Source organism: Cajanus cajan, chromosome 1 (genome assembly GCF_000230855.2).
Source record: "Cajanus cajan strain Asha chromosome 1, NIPB_CcT2T_4, whole genome shotgun sequence".
NCBI classification, from domain to species: Eukaryota; Viridiplantae; Streptophyta; class Magnoliopsida; order Fabales; family Fabaceae; genus Cajanus; species Cajanus cajan.
In genome coordinates, this window is record NC_138517.1 from 74,982,833 (window position 1) to 75,001,757 (window position 18,925).

An 18,925-nucleotide genomic window follows, 5' to 3' on the forward strand; every position below is an offset into this window, starting at 1 on the left:
TATCTAATCCGACAACCCCAAATTTACTTTTATGGAAGTTTATTTTTAGTCCTGAGATGAGCTCGAAACATTTGAGGATGCACTTTACTGTAACAACATTGGCCAGGGTTGCCTCCCCAAATTAAGAAGAGGGTATCATCAGCAAATTGTAGTAAATTCACCTCCATCTGATAAGATCCTACCTTAAACCCAGAATATAAATTAAGGGTGACTGCATCCCTCATCATACCACTCAAGCCTTCAGCTATTACCAGAAACAAAAACGGTGCCAACGAGTCCCCCTATCTCAATCCTTTTTGTGTGTAGAACTCATTTGTAGGACTGCCATTAACCAATACTGATACTTTTGAAGATTTCAAGCATTCTTTTATCCAAAGTCTCCATTTGTCACAGAAACTGAGACGATGAAGCATATAAAGTAGGAACTCCCAGTTGACTGAGTCGTATGCCTTCTCGAAATCAACCTTGAATATCATACAATTTCGATTCTTTTGTTTGGCTTCGTCAACCACTTCATTGGCTATTAATGCTCTATGCACTAAGTTCCTGCCTCCCAAAAAAGTGCCCTGCATTTGGTCAATAACAGATGGCAGTACCATCTTGATTCGATTGGCGAGCACTTTTGATAGTACCTTATATAGGCAACCTACTACGGATATCGGTCTGAAATCGCCCAATTGTTGTGGGCATTCAACCTTAGGAATTAGTGCAATGAATGAGGAATTTGTCCCTTTTGGTAGCTTCCCATTTGCATGGAATTCATTCATGAACCCCATTATGTCCGCCTCTAGCACGTCCCAATACTTTTTATAAAGTTGAAATTGTAACCATCTGGACCTGGGCTTTTTGAGCCATCACAACTCCACACTGCTTCCTTAATTTCTAATCCCCCAAATTGTTGAGTCAATAAGATTCGTTGTTCATTGCTGATTTTTGAAAATTGGACCCCATCGAGGGTAGGTCTAAGCCACATTTCCTCTGAAAACTTGTTACTAAAGTAGTTTGATACCTCATATTTCACCTGGTTTGGCTCTTGTATCCAAACACCATCTTTCTCTATACCTTTTAAGCTGTTCATTCTTCTCCTCCAGTTTACAACTACATGGAAATACCTCGTGTTTTTATCTCCCTTCAGTAGCCACCTTACTCTTGACTTTTGCCTTAATAGTGATTCATTGTGTTTGGCCAGGTCCCATAACTGTTGTTGAAGTTGCCTCTTAGACCTTTGATCCGTCTCATCCAATTCCCCCTCCTCCTCCTTAATGTCCAAAGAGTTCATACGTTCTTCCACCTCCCTGAGTCTTGTTTGTATGTTGCCAAAACTATTTGCATTCCATGTTTTCAGTTTGCCTTTCAATATTTTGAGTTTTTCCTTCACTACGTAAGCACTCCAACCTTGCACTGTTGATTCCATCCAACTATGGTGGAAAAGTTGTCTAAGGTTGTTTTCTTGAAGCCAACAATCAAGTGTTCTGAAAGGTTTTGGGCCCCAATCGGTTATTGTATTCTTCATCACAATAGGACAGTGATTTGAAAAATTTCTATGTAGAACAAGCTGGGTGCAACCAGGCCAAACAAGCAACCACTCTAGTGAAACCAGAAATCTATCTAACTTGCTACGTGCAGTACCATTGGGTCGAAACCAAGTGAATAATCTGCCCGCAGGTGGGACTTCCAGTAACTCCATTCTTGAGATGAAATTATTAAAGAGATGTGTGTCCCTTGACTCACTATTCGTGACACCTAAGCCTTGCCTCTCGCCCCTGTGTCTGATAGTGTTGAAGTCACCCACCACACACCATAAATTAACCTGTGAACACTCTCTCCGTGTTGTCAATGTAGCCCAAAATGAGATTTTTTCTGGTAGTGTACATGGTGAGTACACGATAATAATAGTGATCACCCTTCCTTCCTCTTTCCAGACGCCTTCAACTCCCAACAAGCCATCTCCTTGAAATTGATTTTGTATCTGAAATGTTTGTTTGTTCCATAAGCATAATTTCCCTCCTGCTGAGTTAATTGCCGAAGTAAATAAATATTCTACCTCAGAATCCCCCCATATTGTTTGGCAAGTCAATATGCTAACTTCAGCCATTTTTGTTTCCTGGATGCACAAAAATTGAATCCCTTCTTTAATAATCAGACTCGTTAAGTATCTCCACTTTACCTTGCTCCCTAGACCCCTAACGTTGTATGAAGCTATAATCATAAATTATGTTGCATTGTTCCCTCCTTGTCCTGTTCTGCACAATTTCCCAATTGGTCTCGTTCCTCCATTTTCAACAGTCTTTCAATTATTTCCTCCTGGTTTCCCCTATGAGAAACTCCCAAAGACATACCCATCTCCCACAACTTTTTGACCTCAAATTTCTCATTCCTTATCCATAATATGTTATTGCAATTCATGATGTTCGATTCAGGTAATGAGCTACATTGTGAGTGAGATTCCAAACATACCTGGTTACCTTTTTTTCTTTTTTCTCCCATTGATCGTAAAGTAGGGTTGGATCCATTAACACCACCGTCTTTTTCGAGTTTTTGGTGCATATTTGATTTCCCTTCCACTATTGAAGACAAACCTTGCCACTTACTCTGCGATCCTTTTTTCCCCTTAAATCTGGTTGTTTGTTCATTATGGATGTCTTGGTTGCTTTCAAGAAAGGGTACCAGATCATTAAGTTTGGTTGCATTTCTGTCGTCACTGTTGTGACTCTCCATTGGCTGGTGATGACTTGCTTCTTTTGAAGGCACAGAGGTAAAGAAAATGTTTGTTGTGTGCATGTCTCCTTCATTTGTACTTTGGGTTGGGCTTTAGCCTTTAGTTATGCCCAACATAGTCTCCAAATTTTGTACATGCCCGTCTTCATTTTGTACGTGTCTGTGCTCATCAAGACCACACTCAATTTGACCCTTGGGCCCAATAATTGCATTTTGGGCTTGATCCATGCATGTGTCTTACAACTATCACTATTGGGAAAAGATACATTACGGTGAAGGACTACATCCAGTGGTGGATCTAAAAATTTGGCTCTAGGGGGCCATGAAAAAGAATTAACTCATATGTAGACATCTCAACATCATATATATTCCATTATAACAAATATTATTATTTTTTAAATTCTTCTTTTTATCATATTATATATCAATTATACATATATTTCTTTTTTTCTCAAGTGTCAACTAATATGATGATTTTCATTTATCAATATTTAATACTTTTTTATAAGTTTTATGAGGTAACCATTTAAATACATTTACAAAATATAGGGGGGCATATACCCCGTCCATGTCCTCCTTTCCCTCCGCCCCTAGCGTAGAAGTATATTTCTGATGCCATATAGTATGACTATAGTGGATTGAAGGAATCTATAGTGGTGATTCAACCAGCCTCCATGTTTACTTGTCCCGCAACCCAATCAATTCTTATAAGTGATCATCATCAAGCATGTCATCTTCAAGAAAAACCACATGCACACAAAACAAAAATAAAGGAGCAAAAAATATTGATTCCAACTCTTTTATACAAGAAGGTATTAAAGTACTTGCCTTGAAACACCTAAGACGTACTCTGGGAAAACTAGAAAAGTTTTACTCATCTATCTATCTTGGTAGTCATGACTCTATTTGTCAAGGTTATTTACTTTGGTGACTTTCTTCATTTTGTTCTCCATCACACACACTCTCTAGTCAGGTTTGTTCTCTTCTCTCGTTCTTCCATTTTGTGCATTGGTGCTCTATGCTAAGTTTGTTGATATGTTGTTTTGATTGATAACTTAGTGTTGACAAGTGTCGTTGACATGTTGTTTGATTAAGAATTATGTGTATAATTTGGTACTTGGGTGTGAAATTGAGGTTTGAGAGCTTATTTAGTTGAGTTTGTGGTTTGACTAGTTAACTTGGGATTGGTTTAGGATTTGGATGCTTATTTAATTACTTGATAAGTTACTATTTTAATTAAAAATTAATCATAAGTTAGTAATAATTAAATCAATTACACTATAGGTTAGAAATGATTAAATAATATTTTAATTATTATTAATTCAAAAGCATAATTATAGTTGACTAAACATAATTATATGCTTAGTTTCACAATTTTTTGTTTAATTATATATGGGATTTAACAAAGCATAATTATATGTTTAGTTATCTCAAAATGTTCTATTGTAGTTATTAGGAATATTAAATTTGATCAAATGTGAGTGAATCTTAGTTTCTTGTTTGAGATTGAATACAATGGTTACACAATTAATGTATAATTGTTGTATTTAATTTTGAATTGTTCGTTTGGAGAATTCGAATATATATATATATATATATATATATATATATATATATATTTATATATTTATATATATATATATATATATAGAGAGAGAGAGAGAGAGAGAAAGAGAGAGAGAGAGGTTATGTCTCATTTTAAATTTGACAATATTTTGGTTAATTGTATTTCTTGTTGTTCTCTGGGTGCATACTTGACTATGGTGAAATTGATGTCACCACTTTTATTTTAAATTTGACAAAATTTTGTCAAATTTAATGTATGAGATTTTACCTTTACGTATTAATCAAATATTAATAATTATCTTTCTAAATAGGTAAAGCCATACCTTGTATTAAAAAGTGGGGTTGACACAATTTATGTCAAACGAACACATGCAGTGATAGATAAGAGTTAGATGAATTGTTTATGCACAACTATGTTAAATATGAGAATGTAGTGGAAGAGTTTCTTTAATTTGCACAAAGAAATGTTATAAACAGTAATGGAAAGTTATAATTTCCTTGTGTGAATTGTTTGAATTTGCAAGGGTAGCCAATAGACATTATACAATAACATGTTCTGTGTGACGGGTTTCTCAAAATCTACACGATATGGACATGACATGGTGAATTGTTAGACATGCCACGTGTAGAAGTTTATCAAACACAAAAAGAACAAGTTGATTAGAGATGGAAGATCGACTGGAGGGCATGATTCATTATGTTGGGTTTGATTCTTTCAAACACATACATTTGTATGATAGTTTTTGCAGTGGTGTTAAGAAACCATTGTATTCAGAAATGCACTAATTTTACATGATTATTTGTCGTGTTAAGATTGATCAGTCTTAAGGAAAAAAAATAGATGTAATGATAAAAGCTTTAGAGAATAACTTGAGTTACTGATTGACATGTTTCCTAAAGGTAACGCATTGCCGACACATTCTCATGATGAAAATAAGATATTGTATCTAATGGGTATGGAGTATAAAAAATTTCATGCATGTTCTAATAATTTCATTTTGTATAGAAAAAAGATTGATAACTTACATGAGTGTCCATAGTGTGGGGTATCATGATACAAACTAAAGGAAGGGGACTTTGAAAATTGGGTGAGAAAAGGTCCACCTATGAAGGTGTTGTAGTATCTTCCTATTTTTTCAAGATTGAAACATTTATTTGCTAATGTCCATGATGCATAAAACATTAGGTGGTACACAAATGGACAAAAGAAAGATGGACAACAGAGACATCTGGTTAATATTTGACAATGAAAAAAAATAGATTCCATGTTTCCAGATTTTGAAAATGATCCAAGAAATCATAGGATTGGACTTGCTACTAATGGCACGAATCAATATGATAACTTAAGTAGTAATTAAACATAGTTCATGGCCTGTGTTGGTAGTGATTTACAACTTACCTCGTGGTTACGCATGAAGTGGAAGTATGTGATGTTATCTATCATTATTTTGGGTCCAAAACAATCAAGAAACGATATTAATATTTATCTGAGACCCTTGGTTAAGGACTTGAGGATGTTGTGGGAGGAAGGAGTTTATGTGGTTAATGGATTTTCTAACCAAACTTTTAACATGTGTGCCATGTTGTTTTACACAATTAATGACTTTCTTGTCTATGACAACTTAAGTGGCTATAGTGTTAAGGGACACAAAGTTTTCCCTATATGTGAAAATGGCACATGTAATATTCAATTGTATCATGGAAGGAAACCAATTTACCTTTGACAACAAAGATTTCTTGGTCATAATCATCCTTAGCATAGATTAAAGAAAGTATTTAATAGTCTTCAAGAAAATGAAGTAGCTTTGATACCCTTAATTGGTGCCCAAGTTTATAAATAGGTAAAGAACTTAACTATGGTACATAGGAAGTAAAAAACAACTAACTAAGAAAAACATATGTAAGCAAAGGTCAATATTTTTTTTATCTATCGTACTTGAAGATACTTGATGTTAGATATTGTATAAATGTCATGCTTATGGAGTAATATGTTTGTGAGTGTTATTAGAACGTTTCTTAACATTTAGGGGAAGATAGAGAATGGTGTAAATGCTCGTTTAGATATAGTTGACAAGGGTATAAGGGAACAATTACCTCCACGGGCTCATGATAAGCATACATTTTATACCACAACATATTATACATTGTCTTAAAAAGAAAAAAAAAGTTTTTGTTAGTGTTCATAGGGTATGAAGGTTCCAAGTGGTTATTCTTCCAATGTCAAGAGGTTTGTCTCAATGAAATATCTTCAATTGCTAGGCTTAAAGTCTCACGATTGTTACATATTGATGCAATAGTTGCTTCTTGTGGCTATACGAGACATATTACCTAAGAATGTCAGACATGTCATCACTAGATTGTGTTTCTTCTTTAACAAAATTTGTAGAAAAGAGGTTGATCCTAAAAAGTTGGATGAGTTAAAAAATGAAACAATTTTTATATTGTTATAATTGGAGATGTATTTTCCTCCATCATTTTTTGACATAATGATTCACTTAATTGTACATTTAGTCATAGAAGTTAGATTTTGTGGTTCAGTGTTCTTACAATGGATATATTAATTGAGAAATATATGAAGATATTAAAATGGTATGTGAAGAACCAACATCGTTTAATAGCATCAATTTTTGAAAGACATATTATAGAGGAGGTTATTTAAGTTTTGTACGAAATACCTATCATAAGTGGAATTTGTAGGGGTACCTAAGTCCTATCATAATGGAAGAATTGTTGGTAAGGGTTCTAGTGTAGTTATTCACCGATGGCACGTCGTAGTAGTTAGTGTGTGACACCCTCTACCCCAACATAATTACTTAATAAGCATTAACTATATTTAAAAAGTATATTAGAGTGATATAAAATAATAAATATCATAAGGTAGAAGATGCACATTCGTAATTAACATTTATACCAAACTCAAGAAGTCATAATAAAACAAAGATTATAAATTAATCCCAGTAAAGGTGGCAGTGCCTCCTAGTTAGGAATCAATTTATAATTTTTTGTATCATACAAATATATTTAAATTTCAAAAGAAAGAAAATAAAACATTATTATCCCAGAAAGAAGCCTAGCTAAGCCCGATGTCACATCCTATCAGAGCATGCCCACTTAAGCCTCTAGACTTCATTACCAACATCCTCATGATTAAGATTACCTGCAACATAAATATAAACATATACAAGAATAACAAGAGGAGTGAGAAACTTCTCACTTAGTTGCAGGTATAGAAATAAAAGTTAAATAGCACACACACACGCAATATAATTCACATATATAATCAATCTCACATATATGCTTATGTATAATGATTTTCTTGACTTGACTCACTAATGTATGCATGTGGCGCCATACGGAAGTTTCAGAATTTATCACTGGTGACCCAAAGGTACACCTATCACTGGTGTTCATACACCTCGTTAGCATGTTACATCACTGGTGTCCCGAAGGCACACCTATCACTGGTGATCATACACCTTGTTAGCATCACTGGTATGCGGCCTCAGCGGCACACCTGGAATAATATATGCATATGATGCATGTCATACATTCATAGACTCAACATTTAGCATATTACACATATAAGATTCATATTTCATAATTATGATTTATTTTATTAATCCAACTTTAATAGTCCAATAGTCCAACAGTCCAATAGTCCAACGGTCCAATAGTCCAACGGTCCAATAGTTCAACAGGTCAACGGTCCATTCATGGATCGTAGGTCACAAGTCATGAGTACATATTTCATACAGTCATATCCTCATAGGTCCGCATAGGTCTCATATATACTTCATATACTCAAGTCATAATAAGATCTTCATAAGTTCGCATAGGTATTTTTATTCTAAAACTTATTCTTTTTTAACATCAATTACATATTTATTAATAATAATATATTAAGATCTTTTAAGTAAAGTAGGAAGCTTAAAAGGTAATATAAGATAATAAGGAGGCTCAGCCTTCCATTTAAATAACAGATTACAAATTTATAAATACTTAGGAGGCTTAGCCTTCCATTCAAATAATAGATTAATAGATTCTAATATGTAAATAAATAGGATATAAAACAAATCACATCAATAATACATATTCAAAGAAATAAATAGCAAGCAAGAGATTGGGAGCCAATCCAACAAACAAACTATTTAACAATTATTCCCACACCCCCAAGCAAGGTTTCCCACTCCCCCCTTACCTGGATAAGTAGGAGTTGGAACTAGCGCAATAACTCTCTAAAAACTTGGGCAGAATCTCCTCTTCTCTTTCCTTAAAAAGGAATCGGAATTAAGGCAGAATCTCTTCCTCTTTCTCTTTAAACACGGCACTGGAGCAGAACCTCCTTTTCTTTCTCCTTCTCTCTCTTACTTTCTCTCTCTATTTCTCCAGAATTTCCTTCTCTCTAGAATTCTAAATTTTCAAAACCTTAGGCCCCTATTTATAGAAATTTTGAAGTTACTATGCACTATGCACTATTCATTAAAATAATATTATAAGTTACTATGCACTATTCATTAAAATATTAAAATTAATTAAAAAATTGAAACTTGCTTCCCTCGTGGTTTCCTTAGCAGCCATTTACTGTTCACATATACGTATACGTGAATAGTAAAATACGTATATGTAAATAGTAAAAATACGTATACATAAATAGTAAAATACGTATACGTAAATAGTAAAATACGTATACGTAAATAGTAAAATACGGGAATAAAATACTTATTCACATAATAAATAACTCTTTTCATTTGAATAAAATTTTGGGATATTACATTTCTCCCCTCCTTTAAGAAATTTCGTCCCCGAAATTTTCCTGAAATAGAAAAGGATAATCTTCACGCATCTTGCTTTCTAACTCCCAAGTAGCACTTTCTTCAAAATGTCCTCCCCAAACTACCTTAACCAAAGGAATTTCCTTTCCTCTTAGTTGTTTCACCCTCGTATCATCAATTCTTAAAGGAACTGTTTCATAGGTAAGATTATCTTTCAACTGAATGTTGTCAGACTCAATGATATGGGAAGGATCATGGACATACTTTCTGAGTTGGGAAACATGAAAGACATTATGAAGATTTGAAAGAGATGGGGGTAAGGCAATTTGATAGGCTACTTCACCAATTCTTTTAAGGATTTGATAAGGACCAATAAAACGTGGAGTAAGTTTACGGGACTTCAGTGCTCTGCCCACTCCTGTCCAAGGAGTAACTTTAAGGAATACATGATCACCTTCATTAAACTCAAGGTCCCTTCTCCTCTTATCACTGTAACTCTTCTGCCTACTCTGAGCTGCTCTCATTCTCTCCTGGATCATCTTAACTTGTTCAGTAGTTTGTTGAACTATCTCAGGTCCTAAGATAGCATTCTCTCCAGGTTCTACCCAACACAAAGGTGTTCTACATCTCCTACCATATAGAGCTTCATAAGGTGCCATCCCAATACTGGAATGGTAGCTATTGTTGTAGGTAAACTCTATCAAAGGTAGGAAACTATCCCAACTACCCCCATGTTCTAAGATGCAAGCTCTCAACAAGTCTTCCAAAGATTGAATAGTTCTTTCGGTTTGGCCATCTGTTTGGGGATGGTAGGCTGAACTCAATCTAAGCTTAGTGCCTAGAGCCTCATGTAAACTGTCCCAAAATCTAGAAGTAAACCTAGGATCTCTGTCAGAAACTATACTAGTAGGAACCCCATGTAATCTCACAATTTCACTTATGTACAACTTGGTTAGTCTCTCCAAAGAGTATCTAATGTTAATGGGAATAAAATGGGCAGACTTAGTCAATCTATCTACAATGACCCATATAGCATCTAAGTTTTTCGCAGCTTTAGGTAACCCCACTACGAAATCCATAGAGATACTATCCCATTTCCACACAGGCACATCCAAAGGTTGCAGGAAACCTGAAGGTTTTTGGTGTTCTACCTTAGCTTTCTGACATACCAGGCAGGCATACATAAATTCCTCCACTTCCTTTTTCATCTTAGGCCACCAGAACATCTTCTTAAGGTCTTGGTACATCTTAGTGGCTCCTGGATGAATACTAAGGCTACTCCTATGTCCTTCTTCAAGTATTGCTTTCTTAAGTTCAGGCACACTAGGAATACACAACCTATCTCTAAACCTCAATACTCCATCTATTCCAATTTTAAATTCACTTTCCACACCTTGATTTAACTTCTCAACTTGACTCAATAAGAAAGGATCTACCTTCTGACCTTTTCTAATTTCATCTATCAAGTTATTAGTCACCTTCAAGGTTCCCAACCTAATACTCTTAGAGGTTAGTTCACACCCTAAACTCATATCCCTAAATTCCTCAATCATGTGCAATTCCCTCATCATTAAAGAAGAAATTCTCAAGGATTTCCTACTCAAAGCGTCAGCTACCACATTAGCTTTGCCTGGGTGATAGTTCAACTGAAAGTCATAATCCTTAAGAAACTCTAACCATCTTCTCTGTCTCATATTTAATTCTTTTTGGTCAAACAAGTACTTAAGGCTTTTATGATCACTAAACACCTCAAATCTAGATCCAAACAAGTAGTGTCTCCACAACTTAAGCACAAATACTATTGCAGCTAACTCGAGATCATGGGTAGGATAGTTTTGCTCATGGGTTTTAAGTTGTCTAGACGCATAGGCTACTACCCTTCTCTCCTGCATAAGTACTCCACCTAAACCTGATTTGGAAGCATCACAAAATACCTCAAAAGTCTTGCTAGGGTCAGGTAATACTAACACAGGGGCACTAGTTAGTCTTCTCTTAAGTTCTTGAAAACTCTCTTCACACTTAGAGTCCCACACAAAAGGTTGGTTTTTCCTAGTCAATTTGGTCAAAGGTAAAGCTAATTTAGAAAAACCCTCTATAAATCTCCTATAATACCCAGCTAGTCCTAGAAAACTCCTAATCTCAAAAACTGACTTAGGTGCTTTCCATTCGAGAACCGCCTCTACCTTAGAAGGATCTACAGCTATCCCATCCTTGGATATCACATGCCCTAGAAAATTTACACTCTCCAACCAAAATTCACATTTTGCCAATTTAGCATACAACTGTTTCTCCTTAAGGGTTTGAAGAACGATCCTAAGGTGCTCAGCATGCTCCTCCCTATTCTTAGAATACACTAGGATATCATCTATGAAGACCACTACAAATCTATCCAAGTAAGGGTGAAAGATCCTATTCATGTAGTCCATGAAAACACTAGGTGCATTAGTCACACCAAAAGGCATCACTAAATACTCATAGTGCCCATAACGAGTCCTAAAAGCAGTCTTTGGGATATCCTCGGATTTCACTCGGATTTGATGGTAACCTGATCTCAAATCTATCTTACTAAACACACAAGCTCCAACTAGTTGATCCATAAGATCATCTATTCTAGGCAAGGGATACTTATTCTTAATGGTCACCTTATTCAATTGTCTATAATCTACACACAATCTCATACTTCCATCTTTCTTTTTGACCAATAAAACAGGCGCTCCCCAAGGTGAAACACTAGGCCTAATGAATTGTTTCTCTTGTAGTTCCTCTATTTGTTTCTTAAGCTCAACTAACTCTTTAGGAGACATCCTATAGGGTGCTATAGATATGGGTGCGGTACCTGGCACTAAGTCTATACTGAACTCAATCTCTCTCTCGGGTGGTAAACTAGACACATCCTTAGGAAATACTTCAGGAAATTCTCTCACTAAGGGAATCTCATCTAGCTTACTCTCAGTCTCAACTGTTAATGAAGATAAGATCATGTATACCCTTTCATTTTCCTTTAAACAAGTTTTAATGTTAGAAGCACTAAGAAATTCCGTACTCTTACATTCACCAAATGAAATGGATTTATCAAAGCAATTTAAAAGAACATGGTGAGAAGATAGCCAATCCATACCAAGGATTACATCTAATTGACTAAGAGGCAGACAGATTAAGTCAATTAGAAACTGTTTTTCAGAAATTGTCAAAGGGCATTTTAAACACACTAGGGATGTAGTTACAGGACCATTAGTAGGGGTTTCAACAACTAAATCAAAATTTAACAAAGACACAGGCAATTTCAGTTTTTGGACACAAGAGATGGAAATAAAGGAATGAGTTGCACCAGAATCAAATAGTACAACAAAAGGAGTCTCAGCTATGAAACAAGTACCTTGTATCAAATTTTCTGACCGAGCAGCTTCAACACCACTAAGAGCAAATACTCTCCCTATAGTCTTTGGTCGTTCGGTTTGCGATCCTGATCCAATGACACGTGTTCTTGGTGGTTCAGGACATTGAGTACTGATGTGTCCTTTACCATTGCAGTTGAAGCAAGTAACCTCCTTGTCACGACACTCTGATTTAATATGACCGATCCGTCCACACTTTCCACATCTTCCTGAAGAAATAGACACAGACCCTCCAACACTACCAGTAGTGTTCACAGTGGACGATTTAGTTCTATTGGCAGCAGCCATATTTCCCTGAGATCTGGTAGAAGCAGAATAAGGCTTACTCTTACCAGAAGTATTTGAATTCACTGCACGAATAGGACCTCCAACTCCCTTGTAAAAGACAGAACGTGCACGATTATCACGGTCATAGATTCTACTCTTGTTGACAAGCGTTGGGTAGTGATAAATCTCTTGATAATTAATTGCGGTTTTTATCTCAGGACGAAGGCCATTCACAAATTTAATACATTTAGCCCGTTCGCCACCCTCACCATGATAATGGGTACAATAACGGACCAAGGCATCAAATTTTTCAGCATAGTGTGCCACCGTATCATTTCCTTGCTTTAACTCGAGAAATTCAGCTTCCTTCTGGCTTCTCACATCATCCGGGAAATATTTCTCAAGAAAAACTCTTTTGAAGTTTTCCCAATTTAATTGCATTCCTCCATCTATTATCCTTTGAAGTGCTCCTTCCCACCAAAAATGGGCATCAGCAGTAAACATAAAGGTAGCCAACCTCACTTTCTGAGGAAAAGGACAATCCATAGCATTGAAGATCTTTTCGATCTCCATTAGCCAATTTATTGCAACATCTGGGTCATATCCTCCTTTAAAGGTCGGCGGGTTATTCTTCTGAAATTGCTCCAACCAGTTAGGAACAACTTCAGCCATATTGTTGTTGTTCATTGCTTGGGCTAATGCTTGGAGAGCATCAGCAATCGCACGATCATTTCTACCAGCCATAATCTGGATATATAGAACTTTTAATAAACACAGACAACTATAACATAATATATTTACAATCAATAAACATAGTAGACACATAACTCACGGCCGATAGAATCAACCTGGCTCTGATACCACTAAATGTGACACCCTCTACCCCAACATAATTACTTAATAAGCATTAACTATATTTAAAAAGTATATTAGAGTGATATAAAATAATAAATATCATAAGGTAGAAGATGCACATTCGTAATTAACATTTATACCAAACTCAAGAAGTCATAATAAAACAAAGATTATAAATTAATCCCAGTAAAGGTGGCAGTGCCTCCTAGTTAGGAATCAATTTATAATTTTTTGTATCATACAAATATATTTAAATTTCAAAAGAAAGAAAATAAAACATTATTATCCCAGAAAGAAGCCTAGCTAAGCCCGATGTCACATCCTATCAGAGCATGCCCACTTAAGCCTCTAGACTTCATTACCAACATCCTCATGATTAAGATTACCTGCAACATAAATATAAACATATACAAGAATAACAAGAGGAGTGAGAAACTTCTCACTTAGTTGCAGGTATAGAAATAAAAGTTAAATAGCACACACACACGCAATATAATTCACATATATAATCAATCTCACATATATGCTTATGTATAATGATTTTCTTGACTTGACTCACTAATGTATGCATGTGGCGCCATACGGAAGTTTCAGAATTTATCACTGGTGACCCAAAGGTACACCTATCACTGGTGTTCATACACCTCGTTAGCATGTTACATCACTGGTGTCCCGAAGGCACACCTATCACTGGTGATCATACACCTTGTTAGCATCACTGGTATGCGGCCTCAGCGGCACACCTGGAATAATATATGCATATGATGCATGTCATACATTCATAGACTCAACATTTAGCATATTACACATATAAGATTCATATTTCATAATTATGATTTATTTTATTAATCCAACTTTAATAGTCCAATAGTCCAACAGTCCAATAGTCCAACGGTCCAATAGTCCAACGGTCCAATAGTTCAACAGGTCAACGGTCCATTCATGGATCGTAGGTCACAAGTCATGAGTACATATTTCATACAGTCATATCCTCATAGGTCCGCATAGGTCTCATATATACTTCATATACTCAAGTCATAATAAGATCTTCATAAGTTCGCATAGGTATTTTTATTCTAAAACTTATTCTTTTTTAACATCAATTACATATTTATTAATAATAATATATTAAGATCTTTTAAGTAAAGTAGGAAGCTTAAAAGGTAATATAAGATAATAAGGAGGCTCAGCCTTCCATTTAAATAACAGATTACAAATTTATAAATACTTAGGAGGCTTAGCCTTCCATTCAAATAATAGATTAATAGATTCTAATATGTAAATAAATAGGATATAAAACAAATCACATCAATAATACATATTCAAAGAAATAAATAGCAAGCAAGAGATTGGGAGCCAATCCAACAAACAAACTATTTAACAATTATTCCCACACCCCCAAGCAAGGTTTCCCACTCCCCCCTTACCTGGATAAGTAGGAGTTGGAACTAGCGCAATAACTCTCTAAAAACTTGGGCAGAATCTCCTCTTCTCTTTCCTTAAAAAGGAATCGGAATTAAGGCAGAATCTCTTCCTCTTTCTCTTTAAACACGGCACTGGAGCAGAACCTCCTTTTCTTTCTCCTTCTCTCTCTTACTTTCTCTCTCTATTTCTCCAGAATTTCCTTCTCTCTAGAATTCTAAATTTTCAAAACCTTAGGCCCCTATTTATAGAAATTTTGAAGTTACTATGCACTATGCACTATTCATTAAAATAATATTATAAGTTACTATGCACTATTCATTAAAATATTAAAATTAATTAAAAAATTGAAACTTGCTTCCCTCGTGGTTTCCTTAGCAGCCATTTACTGTTCACATATACGTATACGTGAATAGTAAAATACGTATATGTAAATAGTAAAAATACGTATACATAAATAGTAAAATACGTATACGTAAATAGTAAAATACGTATACGTAAATAGTAAAATACGGGAATAAAATACTTATTCACATAATAAATAACTCTTTTCATTTGAATAAAATTTTGGGATATTACATAGTGCACATAGGCAAGGTAAACATGTTGGCATCAACCATCCACCACTAGACGATTACAGATGATATACTACGGTTGGACATTGTCAGCATTAGAGAGCATGATGCTCAAGTCTTTGTGCCCACTATAAAGCTTCAGACAATAGCGTAGACCCTAGGTACCTTTATCCTATGGCCATCCAAGTTAACTAGGCCCAATGTGACTAAGGTAATTAATGTTTCAATATATTAAATTCTAATGATGTCTTTAATTAATTGTGTTTTACTAATTTAACTGTATATAATGTTGGGTACCTATTGAAAAAAGGGAAAGTTACTGCTGCTACACGTGTAGCAACTTCTAAGCTTTATTCAATCCATTGATTGACCTTTATAGTTATTGATCTTAGGAGCATGATGTACAGATAGACATGCCTCCTGAGTCGATATAGTATGTCGCAAACACTCATCATAAAATGGTCTTGTCTACAGTAGTAAATAGACATGTCACTTTCATCCCTTAAATTAATCTCAATATATCAATATTAGAAGACACATCCATTATCCTTATTGAGATGCACTCTTGCACACTAATCACAAAATGTTAGGCAATTGTTGGAGTTTTAAGCTTTGTCAAGTGGAGTTCCAACGCTGGACGCTACCTTAACCATTGGCTGATCATTCTTCAACTTATAAGGCTATATATAACTTCTCTTTGTAGGCACAACATCGTTACATTCTCTCACATTAATGTATTCTTTATAGTATTTTCACAAGAATTTATTTGTTGAAAATTCTCTAGTTTCATCACCCTGAGCACAAAATACATAATATCGTACCCTTACCCTTGACATTTTCCGGTCACATATTGCATAAATAGTATGATAAAGTAATCATAATCTATATAATAATACAATGCAAAGGGAAAAATTTAATTAAGAATAATTGAATATGATTTTGTCTTTAAACTTTTGTCAATTTTGTTTATACTTCCTTCACAATTTTTTATTGTTAATTTTAGTCTCTGAAGTTTTTGTCAATTCTCATATTTAGCCCTTGAACTTTTTCTCAAATAAATAATTTGGTCCCTAGTGTCAAATTTTCTTTTTTATTCATGTAAATAAGTTTGAAGGACTAAGACCAAATAAAATTTATAAGATGACTAAAAACGTATGAAATCCAAAAAAAATTTATAGAATTAAATCAATGAAAAGTAAGATAATTAATAAAACATTTTTAAATCATATTTTATTAAGAGTTTAGACAAACTAATAAGTTTTTGTTAAATAAAAAAACTAGTTGGAATGCAACTATGTTAGTTGGTTGTGGACTCCATCAAAATAGGACGATTTTAAAATAGAAAATGATTTTCAAAAATTATAATTTTATATGGTTGTATTATGAACCAAATGTAACATGTATGATAATGGAGAGCTCTGGAGAGAAAGGAAGCATATAACGCTGAATATTATTGATCAACAAGAACTTATGCATAACAGAGACAACAAGGGTATTTATAAAAAAAAAAAAGATAAAACAGAAAGCATAACAGAATTGGTTACAAAGTAACCCTGATAAAAGTAAACTAGCTATGGCAAAACTAACTATAGTAAAATTGACTATAGCTAAGACCCCCCCGCAAGCTGGGAATGGATGTTTTACATGCCCAACTTGGAACAAAAATGGCAGAAATCAGCAGGAGGCAAATACTTTGTGTATATGTCAGCCAATTGAAGAGATGATGAAATAGGTAGAAGTTTAAGTAAACCAGAATTGAGCTTTTCACAAACAATATGACAGTCAATTTCAATATGCTTGGTTCTCTCATGAAAAAAGGGATTGGCAGCTATATAAAGAGCAGAACGACTGTCACAATAAAGTAAAGCTGATTTATTGAAAGGATCTTGAAAATCTTGAAGCAAAAAAGTCAGCCACTAAATTTCACAAGTTGTAGAGGCAAGAGCACGATATTCTACTTTAGAGGAGCTTTGAGAAACCGTAGCTTGTTTCTTGGACTTCCATGAAATGAGAGAAGAACCAAGATAAACCGCAAAACCAGTCACAGACCGACGAGTATCATGGCAACCAGCCCAGTCAAAATCACTGAAGGCCTTGATCTGAGGATGACTGTTGTTAGAGAAAAATAGACCACATCCAAGTGCATTCTTGAGATATCGAACAATGTGAAAAGCTTCTTGCTGATGAGCAGATGTTGGAGAATCAACAAATTGACTTAAATGTTGGACACAATAAGAAATGTCAGGACGAGTATTGGTGAGGTAAATCAATCTGCCAATTAATCGATGATACGGAGTAGGATTAGGAAGAATAGTACCAGATTTTTTATGTAACTTGGTGCAGTAGTCAATCGGAGTGCTAACAGGTTTAGCACCCAATAAACTAGTATCAGTAAGGATATCAAGGGCATACTTGCGTTGACAAACAGAAATGCCAGTGTTGTTTTAGGCAACCTCGAATCCAAGAAAGTATCTTAAATTGCCAAGATCTTTGATGCGAAACATGGTATCAAGAAGATGAGTGATGAAGTGAATCTAAGAAATATTATTGCCAGCAAGGAGAATGTCGTCAACATAGACCAGTAAAGCAGTGAGCAAAGAATTATTTGACCATTTAAGAAAAAGAGAATGATCAGATTGAGATTGTGTGTACCCATGAGAAACAAGGAATGAAGACAAACGAGCATACCATTGACGACTTGCTTGATTCAAACCATAAAGAGATTTTTGAAGACGACAAACCTATCCAGGGAGTGAAGGAGTGATACCCGAAGGAAGTTGCATGTAAACCTCCTCATGAAGAATGCCATGGAGAAAAGTATTGTTAACATCGAGCTGTTTAAGATGCCAATTGTTCATAGTTGCAAGGGCAAGAATTAACCTAACAGTAGTGAGCTTTGCAACAGGAGAATAAGTGTCAATAAAATCAAGACCTTCCATTTGAGTGTAACCCTTAGCAACCAAGCGAGCCTTGTAACGTTCGATGGACCCATCAGCTCGATGTTTGATTTTATAAACCCAACGACAACCAATGGCTGTCTTGTGATGAGGAAGAGCAGTTAAAACCCATGTATCATTTTCCTCTAGAGCAAATATCTCCTCATGCATTGCCTTAAGCCAACAATCATGCTTAGAAGCCTCTTTATAAGATTTGGGTTCAGAAATAGAGGTAATAGACATAACAAAATGATAAAAAAAGAAGGAGATAGTTTAGCATATGACAATACCTGAGATAAGGGATATTGAATACCTGGATGATGATTGGTGTTAGTTGAGGTAAAAGCTGTGTGAAAATCTTTAAGAAAAGTGGGCTGTCTACTAGGTCATTGTGAACGACGAAGAGGAACAAGATTAGA

At 35.0% G+C, this 18,925-nt stretch overlaps 2 protein-coding genes and 1 long non-coding RNA gene across 3 annotated transcripts; all 3 read right to left on the reverse strand.

Annotated features, from left to right (window-relative positions):
• Positions 1-787: 787 nt before the first annotated feature.
• LOC109792369 (uncharacterized) lies at positions 788-2,095 on the reverse strand. The gene has a single exon (XM_020351776.2). It carries the CDS (start codon positions 2,093-2,095, stop codon positions 788-790), a length of 1,308 nt encoding a protein of 435 aa, XP_020207365.2.
• An 11,585-nt stretch (positions 2,096-13,680) lies between these two features.
• On the reverse strand, positions 13,681-15,562 carry LOC145950837 (uncharacterized). Its single transcript, XR_014428688.1, has 2 exons — positions 15,001-15,562; positions 13,681-13,959 (listed from the first exon to the last, which is right to left on the reverse strand). It is a non-coding gene; the product is annotated as an uncharacterized LOC145950837 (long non-coding RNA).
• Positions 15,563-17,486: 1,924 nt separating this feature from the next.
• Positions 17,487-18,677, reverse strand: LOC109792370 (retrovirus-related Pol polyprotein from transposon RE1). The gene is made up of 2 exons (XM_020351778.1): positions 18,360-18,677; positions 17,487-17,981 (listed from the first exon to the last, which is right to left on the reverse strand). Exons 1-2 carry the CDS (start codon positions 18,675-18,677, stop codon positions 17,487-17,489), a joined length of 813 nt encoding a protein of 270 aa, XP_020207367.1.
• Positions 18,678-18,925: the final 248 nt, after the last annotated feature.